General features: G+C 37.3%; 1 protein-coding gene across 3 annotated transcripts; it reads left to right on the plus strand.

Annotated features, from left to right (window-relative positions):
- The first annotated feature begins 571 nt into the window (after positions 1 to 571).
- On the plus strand, positions 572 to 8,708 carry AAR2 (AAR2 splicing factor). 3 transcript variants are annotated; one of them, XM_053716003.1, is made up of 6 exons: positions 617 to 730; positions 4,438 to 4,610; positions 5,202 to 5,745; positions 6,545 to 6,762; positions 7,210 to 7,439; positions 7,742 to 8,708. In XM_053716003.1, exons 2-6 carry the CDS (start codon positions 4,598 to 4,600, stop codon positions 7,925 to 7,927), a joined length of 1,191 nt encoding a protein of 396 aa, XP_053571978.1. In that variant the 5' UTR covers positions 617 to 730; positions 4,438 to 4,597; the 3' UTR covers positions 7,928 to 8,708. The 3 variants fall into 3 exon arrangements, with proteins under 3 accessions (XP_053572028.1, XP_053571979.1, XP_053571978.1); XM_053716053.1 differs by lacking the exon at positions 4,438 to 4,610 and having other exon boundaries at positions 572 to 701; XM_053716004.1 differs by lacking the exon at positions 4,438 to 4,610 and having other exon boundaries at positions 587 to 730.
- Positions 8,709 to 9,949: the final 1,241 nt, after the last annotated feature.

Consider the following 9,949-nt stretch of genomic DNA (forward strand, 5'->3'; position numbering starts at 1 on the left):
ACGTAGGGGGATCTGCGGTATGGAAAAGTCGCGGCTGGAAAGTGAGCGTTAGACCCTTTCCTGACTGAATCTAAATACCAGCGGTAGCCCAAAATCAGCGTTAGGAGCCTTTAACGTTGGTTTTGACGGCTAACGCCAAACTCTAAATCTAGCCGTGTGAAAGCTGAATTGGTGCTGGAAAAAAACAAATATAAAGTTTTCCTGTGTAAATGAAATTCTACCCTTGGAAATAAAGTACAAATTAATATCAAAATGTATCTGGCCTTCGGCGGTCAAAACATGTTTCTAATTCGTAGAACTGAAGAGGTTAAACAACCTATAAATCGTATCTACAAATTGACTTCATAAACACTTATTGCAGAGCAAACTCCTCTTATCTAATGAACAAAGAAAACATGCGAGAATTAGGAGAGTTTATGATTTATGCCTAACAAATGGTTTCAGTCCTCACGTTTGCTTGACAAAATCACACTCCGATCCTTTTTTTTTTTTTGTCTGATTATAGAGGGGATAGTTTTGCGGGAACCTTTGAGTAAAGCAATAGTTGCTGGGGGGAAATGTGTGTGATGCGCCGGAAGAGATATAGGATCTGTGCATGTAGTTACGAGCTTCCCTTGTGTGTTCTATAGCTGCAGCCCTGCTGCAGATTTCTGGGACTGGGTTAATGTTTTTTAGGATTGGGACCTGATGCGCGGCTGAAGGTATCGTCGTGTGTAGCAGATCTGACTGTGTATGTCACAAGTTGTTAGTGAGCAGTAGTGGTTATGGGCATTCTTACTGTGTACTGTTTCTTATTGTGCAAAATTCCATTGAGTGTCATAACTTTATCATTTAGAATAATTTTTATATAAAGCTTTAACAGTAGCAAAGCAGACTAAGTTACAAGGGAATTGTGTAGCTGTCACAATATGTTGCATGTTGGCTAAAACAATCTAGAAGTAGAACCCTTTGGCTCTCTGTTTTACACGATATATTAAATCCTTTTGAAATTAGTACGTTTATTTTCAGCGCCTATGTCTAAATCCATGAATAACATGTAAATGTAGAGAGTCTATGAGAATTATCATAATTGTTAGAAATACAGATATTTGACATTCTACATGGGCATATTATGTAGCAAACTTTATTCATGCAGTAAGATATTTCTAATATTTTATGCTTTAATACAAGTTGGATATTTTATAATTTCTATCTATATGTTTAAGCCAGGTTTTGATCAATACCAGCAGCCAGGGAACCATTCCTCCTAATATGTATGTTCTGTACCTTGCTTCTCAAAAATGTTGTCTGGCTCCCAGATAGCATACATTTTGTAAACACCTATTTTATGTCCCTCTAAACTTAGCTTTCTTTCATGGTTTAATTAATTCTGATCACAATAATAGAAACATTACAATGTAATTTGCATTAATAAACAAAAATAGTTAAATGTATCACAAATTAAAGTTAGACAGCCAATGAATTGATGATTATTCAAGGTCTCTAAAGCACCCATATCATATGGCTGAACTGGCTAATTGAGTATTAGTATTTGATGGTATAAAGCAGCCTGGCTCTTTAAAAAAAAAAAAAAAAAAAAGTTTACTAATTTATCCAACTAATCAGCTGCAGTTTCTAGGTGCATGCTTATGTCTGCATGACAATGAAAGAAATATTAAATAGCCATCCTTAAATCTAACAAACATATAGGGCCAAATTACAAGTGGCTTGCTGGACCGTGCTAATGTTAGCGCAGCACTTGATATTACAAGTCTATGGGAAAGCACGTTTACCAGAGAAGGGTTAGCATGGCCCACATCGCTCTAGCACAACCTATAATTTCAATGTAAAATACGAACGCAATAACGTGCTCATATTTCAAATTGAATGTTATAGTTTGCGCTAAAGCAGAAGCCAAAACTGCATTAGAATATTTAGCTTGACCTTAGACCTGAAGTAAGTAAATAAACTACTATGCTCATATACATTTTTTAATAAAAATATCTCATTTTAATATTATTAAAAATGTTTTAAAAGGGATATGCTATATGGCAAGGCGTTTGACTGGAGAAAATATATATATATATATATATATATATATATATATATATATATATATATATATATACAAGTTAACGTCCAGCACCAATTCTGTCCTTGGTAAGGGTGCAAGCAGCCGCTGTCTCACCTTGACAGGTATTAATATGCAAAATAGAAATGGCTGCAGCACTCCAAGTTGTTTTTTTTATAACATTTTTATTACAAGCAGTGAAATACAGGCGACGTTTCGGGCTTCTGCCCTTTCTCAAGCCAAGTGATTAGTACATAATCCAACTCCACCTTTTATAGGCAGTCCATGTGCTTGTAATAAAAATGTTATAAAAAAACAACTTGGAGTGCTGCAGCCATTTCTATTTTGCATATATATATATATATATATATATAGTATCTCACAAAAGTGAGTACACCCCTCACATTTTTGTAAATATTTTATTATATCTTTTCATGTAACAACACTAAAGAAATGACACTTTGCTACAATGTAGTGAGTGCACAGCCTGTATAACAGTGTACATTTGCTGTCCCTTCAAAATAACTCAACACACAGCCATTAATGTCTAAACCTTTGGCAACAAAAGTGAGTACATCCCTACGTGGACATGTCCAAATTGGGCTCAATTAGCCATTTACCCTCCCCGGTGTCATGTGACTTGTTAGTTTTACAAGGTTTTAGGTGTGAATGGGGAGCAGGTGTGTTAAATTTTGTGTTATCACTCTCATACTGGTCACTGGAAGTTCAACATGGCACCTCATGGCAAAAAACTCTCTGAGGATCTGAAAAAAAGAATTGTTGCTCTACATAAAGATGGCCTAGGCTGTAAGAAGATTGCGAAGACCCTGAAACTGAGCTGCAGCACGGTGGGCAAGACCATACAGCGGTTTCACCGGACAGGTTCCACTCAGAATAGGCCTTGCCATGGTCGACCAAAGAAGTTGAGTGCACATGCTCAGCGTCATATCCAGAGGTTGTCTTTGGGAAATAGACGTATGAGTGCTGCCAGCATTGCTGCAGAGGTTGAAGGGGTGGGGGGTCAGCCTGTCATTGCTCAGAAAACATACGCCGCACACTGCATCAAATTGGTCTGCATGGCTGTTGTCCCAGAAGGAAGCCTCTTCTAAAGATAATGCACAAGAAAGCCTGCAAACAGTTTGCTGAAGACAAGCAGACTAAGGGCATGGATTACTGGAACTATGTCCTGTGGTCCGATGAGACCAAGATAAACTTGTTCAGGTGGTGTCAAACGTGTGTGGTGGCAACCATGTGAGGAGTACAAAGACAAGTGTGTCTTGCCTACAGTCAAGCATGGTGGTGGGAGTGCCATGGTCTGGGCCTGCATGAGTGCTGCTGGCACTGGGGAGCTATAGTTCATTGAGGGAACCATAAATGCCAACATGTACTGTGACATACTGAAGCAGAGCTTCAGAGACTGGGCCACAGGGCAGTATTCTAACATGATAATGATCCCAAAACACACCTCCAAGACGACAACTGTCTTGCTAAAGAAGCTGAGGGTAAAGGTGATGGACTGGCCAAGCTTGTCGCCAGACGTAAACCCTATTGAGCATCTGTGGGGCATTCGCAAACAAAAGGTGGGGGACTAACATCCATCAGCTCCATTATGTCGTCATGGAGGAGTGGAAGAGGACTACGGTGGCAACCTGTGAAGCTCTGGTGGACTCCATGCCCAAGAGGGTTAAGGCAATGCTGGAAAATAATGGTGGCCACACAAAATATTGACACTTTGGGCCCAATTTGGACATTTCCACTTAGAGGTGTACTCACTTTTGCTGCCAACGGTTTAGACATTAATGGCTGTGTGTTGAGTTATTTTGAGGGGACAGCAAGTTTATACTGTTATACGGGCTGTACACTCACTACTTTACATTGTAGCAAAGTGTCATTTCTTCAGTGTTGTCACATGAAAAGATATAATAAAATATTTACAAAATGTGAGGGGTGTGCTCACTTTATTTATTTATTTATATATATATATATATATATATATATATTCCGTGTTCTCCACAGAATATTTTCCCAGCCAGGTGGCATCATGAAGTAGCTGGGTAGGGGAAGTGTGATATTTTCTAATATTATATAATTTTTTGCTATCCAAAGCTCAAATTAATTGCATAATTTAACATAAATGTAATTTGTAAAATTAAAATGGAAAATGTTTAATATCAGCTAATTTTAGCTTAAATCCTTTATCCAAGCTGCTTGGGATTAAAAAAGGTTTGGATTTCGGAAAAGTATGGATTTTGGAAAATATACATATGTAAAATGGGACAGTTTGGAGAGGGGATGAAAACAAGTGTAAACAACAATATCTTATGTCATTTATACAATGTCATAATACAGCCTATACATGTAACCTAAGGTAGTTTTTTTTTTTACAGGCAGAAAACACTTTATCCAAACTGCTTGAGACTGGAAATGTTTGGATTTTGGAATATTTGCATTCGTAAAATGTCACAGTTTTGAGAGGGGATAGGACCAAGTGTAAACAACATCTTATGTCATTTAGGCAGTACTTACATGTCATAATATAGCTTCTATATGCAACCTAAAGGTAGTTTTATATAATTTTTAATACTTTTGATTACACAGAGTATATTCAGAAATAATTAAAGACTATATTTAAAAAAATAAAATTAATTATTAGTAAGTTTGGATTTCAGAGTAAGTTTGAATTTTAGAATTTTTGATTTGTGGAGTTACATAGGAATGTAAAGTAACACCTTTGGGTCTAGCACAGTGTCCGGTTAGCATACAAGCATTAACTAATGTTGTTGGGGTTTTTTTGGGCTCCCCATGGTAGTTAATGTGGGAAACCGCGCAGTCGCGGTATCCAAAGTCCTGAAGTTAGGGTACCTTGGTCTTTCGCTTGCATGCTAACTTTTTACTTTCAACTTGTAATATGCATGGTAATGTGGCCGCAATCATTTTTTTACTTTGAGTGCCGTTAGCACGCCACTTGTAATCTGGCCCATATCATTTCTCATTATTTTAATACATAATGTCATAGCTAAACAAAACATTTCCCTTAAAGCAACCTATAATTGTAGAGTGTCCAAGAAGATGGTGTATTAAAAAGGGGTTTGCAAATAAAAACCATGGGCAAGACATACTTATGACATTCAAATCTTATTCCTATGTCCAGGGATGGAAAGCTCTTCAACAGAGATGGATCCTGAGCTTGCCAAGGAGCTGTTCTTCAAGGGTGCAACTTTGGTGATCTTGGGAGTTCCAGAAGGCACTGAATTTGGAATTGATTCCAACAGCTGGCAGGTGGGCCCTCGCTTCAGGGGGGTGAAAATGGTGCCTCCTGGTGTACATTTTATGCATTACAGTAGTACGGGAAAAGGGGGAAGCCAAGGAGAAACTGGACCTCGCTCTGGCATTTTTCTTCATCTAGAGCAGAGTGATCTCCGCCTCATGCACTGGGACCCTCAAGCAGAAGAGATTATCCCAGCATCTACAGATGAAGCAGAGAGATTGAGGGAAAAACTTCAGGATCTAGATCCCTTCCTAGGTCCATACCCATATGAAAGCCTCCGCCGGTGGGTATCGCTAAGCAGCCATATAAAGAAGGAGACTATAGAGAGGCTGCAGCCAGTCTGTGGGACAATCTTTTCATTCCCAGAGGTACTTCCGGTGGAGGAGATGACTCACACAGAAGACCGTGCAAAGCATAACCTGCCCAGGTATATCATCTATAGTAAAATGAAGGGTGGTACAATTTTGAGGAGGCAGTGAATGGGGTATTTATAAGGATATGAGTAACATATTAGATGACGTTGAAACCCCCCCACAAAAGTCGTCTTCTTAGATCTCCTGAGATCTAATACTTTATTTTGATATATTTGCTTATTAGATTTAAAGCAATAGATTACATATGGATTTCTCAGTCAGTCTACAGTGAAATGGATAGTAAACACCAATAATGTTATTGTTTAAACAGATAGATAATATCTTTATTTACCATTCCCCAGTTTTGCATAACCAACACTTATAGAAATATACTTTTTACCTCTGTGTTTACCTTGTATCTAAGCTTCTGCACACTGCCTCCTTATCACAGACTTAGTGCTGACTCTTAAATAACACTACATGCATGAGCACAATGTTATTTATATGAAACACATGAACTAACACTCTCTAGATGTGAAAAACTGTCAACTGCATTCAGATAAGAGGCGGCCTTCAAGGGCTTAGAAATTAGCATATAACCCTACCTAGGTTTAACTTTCAAATAAGAATACCAAATAGAACAAAGTAAATTTGATGATAAAAGTAAATTATGAAGTTGTTTAAAATGACATGCCCTATCTGAATCATGCAAGTTTAATTTGGACTTTACTTTCCTTTTAAGTCTCTGTGTATGATTGCTTGTGTTTTGTGATTATTTGTAAGCATATGCATTGCATTCTGTATATGAGCGGCCATGTGTGCCTGTATTTATTATCTATATTTCATATATGTAAGCATTTGTTCCAAACTCAGGTATGACACAGAGTGTCAGAGCTACAAGGAGGGCATGGCAAGGTTACCCCAAATGAAGCAGAGAGATGGCACAGAGATACGATTCAGCCAGATACCCAGTAAAATGTACCCTGAGAATGCCAGTCCTGCTCAGATCACGCAACACAGTATGGACCTGTCTTATGCATTGGGACAACTGATGGATACCAACTACCCTGGAAAACACCACGAGCTGCTTGGTAAGTAATCAACCTTAATACTTTAAATATATATCACACACATTTTACTGTTGTTAGTTTTGTTTAAGTAAGGTCCTTAATGTTTATTATATTAATTAGCTGATTATTACCCTTTTGCTTGCTCCCTTCCCCTGGTTATTTGAGTGCATTGTTCACTGCTGCTGATGTTATAAAAAATATAAACTAATAGTGTGTGTATAACAATGCTGATTAGCCATGTATGTATAGCAATCATGCAGGTTTGTTAAATGATATTGTAACTGTACACTAATTTATATTGTGCTGCTGTATATAATGAGGTTGTACGTCTTTATACTAATGAGTGTTTTTCTCACCAGTGTCTCTGAAGTGTGTGCTTATACAGTGACATTGCTAAATGATACCAAAGAGAACTGTTTGCTGTTACTGAAATGAACCATTACACCTGTTTGTGTCCATTCTCTCCAGCTGAGCTGCAGTTCTCCTTTGTGTGCTTTTTGCTTGGAAATGTGTATGAAGGGTTTGAACAGTGGAAGAGTCTACTGAACCTGTTGTGCCGAGCAGAGACCTTCTCTCAGCAGCATCCTGAACTGTACATCAACGTTATCTCTGTACTATATCACCAACTGTCACAAGTGCCCAAAGACTTCTTCATAGACATTGTATCTCAAAATAACTTCTTGACCAACACTTTACAGGTACTACAACAATTGTATTCACTATCCATATGCCTAATCTCAAATTGCCTCAGCCTTGTACTATGTGGCCCATACAGTATCAATCTCCTACTCTTACTGCTGCAATCCTTATCACTTCTATAAGTCATTTTCTACTTTTATAAACCACTGTTTGTAACTATTATACAATTATTTACTTAATGTAACTACTACCTTGCTCTGTCCCTCTCTCTCATGTTTAGATTCACTTGTTTTCAATAATAACTTTCAAGAAAATACTTTATTTCTATAGCAATAAACTGATCATCTTGTTCTCTTCACAGCAACTCTTCTCTTTCTTGTGTTCACCTCAAGCGGATCCAGCTCTTAGGAAAAAAGCAATTAGATTCAAAGCTCATATTACCAAGAGATTCCAGTGGGATTTTGAAGAGGAGCCACCAGACTGTGAGCCACTTATTGTTGATCTGCCAGAGGGATGGGAGCACCAGGATACATCCGTCTCACATTAAGCTATTGTCCAAAGGATTGGAGATTTCAAAGTCTATGCTCTGCTTGCTGTGCTTCTTCCTAAGGAAGATAATCAGTCCCCATTACTTTTGGGAGAACCAAGTCATCATTACCTTAAACACAACCGCTATGGACAAAGTCTTGAGACTGACTCTCCCTGTATGTCAGGAGGTTAAAAATAAACCCTCCTTCCCAATCTTAGGCAAGTTTACTGCAGAGGGAAAGAATGAATTGTTTCCTACCATGGTGGTGCAGCTTACAAAGAGGAGTAGAATTGCCAAACCCTTTACACCTATCCTGTAAATTGCACAATATAGAGAGTAGGTGATGCAGCTTCTGTAGAATGTTGCTGTAAACAGGGTTTTAATGATCTCACATCTATCTCATATAGTGCTATATTAGACTTATGGAATGTTTTGGAACTGATTAATATCATTTTTCACGTCATGCCATTTTCTAGCATTGCAGTACAGAATTGCTATATGACATTGTTTGTTTTATCTTTTAATAGCTAATTTGCCAGTGTCCTCACCTTGTACACATTCACATGACTCATATAACAGTTCTCATGTAGTGGTTTATTACTTATGTATTTTTTCCCCATGTTTTTGGTGCTGGTTGACACATACAGTATATTAGTAAATAACTAAGTTACAGTTTATGTTGTTTGGTCTTTTATAAATGGAAGTTTTATTTTCATGTACTACTTTTATCCAGGGGAGCAATATAACCATTGCTATAAATAATTTTTCTTCTGCTGCAAATAAAAGATGGATTGGAGTATTTTCTAGGTCACCACAACTTCATTTTTTATTTTTCAAATTACTTCGCTGACTCCCCATTTTAGATTCTAAAAAGTAAAAATCGCAGATTTAATATTTAAAGGGACAGTCTACTCCAGAATTTTGTATTGTTTAAAAAGATAGATAATACCTTTTATTACCCCCTCCCCAGTTTTTGCATAACCAACACGTTATATTAATATACTTTTTACCTCTGTAATTACCTTGTATCTAAGCCTCTGTGGACTGCCACCTTATTTCAGTTCTTTTGACAGACTTGCATTTTAGCCAATCAGTGCTGACTCTTTAATGGAAAAAACAAAACAAAAAAACTTTTTTTTTTATTGAGGTCACAAATCATTACAGGTACATAATCAATAATTAATTAGTTGCATAGATAATTTTCAATTCCATTCCGGGTTTCTTAACACTTATTCCAAATATCACATCTCTTAGGTTATTACATCACTGATATTTACATCTTTAGGTATGTCAGATGGGAGAGCCATATGTAAAGGTAGAAATAGTATATACATGTAAGAGTCCCTCGTTATTTTAACAATATAAAACATATAACAACAAACTTATGAACTAACAAACCTAACTATACAGATCAATTTGAACCTTAATTGTGATCTCATTATAAAAATGGTCTTTATTATTAGCATTGCACCTTGGCATTTGGGGGTGGGAGGGAGAGGAAGAGGGAATAAAAAAAAAAAGGAAGGGGGGGGGGGGGTAGAAGATTAGAAAAGAGTTTCAATGAGTAGCTCCCCTGAGTCATAATTTGAGATAGAGGAGGGTGGAGCCTCGTATAGCACAGCCCATTCTCCCCGCAGAACTGTTGACATTATAAGTTCATGGTGTAGGAAGGGCTTGAGGATTTGTCGTTGTGTTCCAGGTGGTAAAGTATCTATAAAGGCTTTCTACTTTTTTAAGAAAGGAGATAATCTGCAAAAGGATATCATGTTGTTCAATAAATAAGTGTTTGTATAGGAGGTGTTTAAATTGTGTCAAAGATGGTGTTCTTGAGCACCATAAAGTTAGGATACATTGTCTGGCAATTAAGGTGAATAAGGTTAGTAGGGGATGTAGTCTACTGTGAATATTAATCCAGTTGAAAAAATAGATGTTGGTAGTAGTGAATGTAAGGTCTATAGCTAATGTTATTTTGAGCCAGTATTGTAGGCAGCTCCAAAAGCGTTTGACCTTTGGGCATTTGTAAAAGTAGTGCATTAGGGA

Source organism: Bombina bombina, chromosome 1 (genome assembly GCF_027579735.1).
Source record: "Bombina bombina isolate aBomBom1 chromosome 1, aBomBom1.pri, whole genome shotgun sequence".
Lineage (NCBI taxonomy): Eukaryota > Metazoa > Chordata > Amphibia > Anura > Bombinatoridae > Bombina > Bombina bombina.

Coding starts and splice junctions, on each gene's coding strand:
- AAR2 (XM_053716003.1), top strand. Junction 5,746..6,544: donor GCAAAGCATAACCTGCCCAG/GTATATCATCTA, acceptor TTCCAAACTCAG/GTATGACACAGAGTGTCAGA. Junction 6,763..7,209: donor AAAACACCACGAGCTGCTTG/GTAAGTAATCAA, acceptor CATTCTCTCCAG/CTGAGCTGCAGTTCTCCTTT.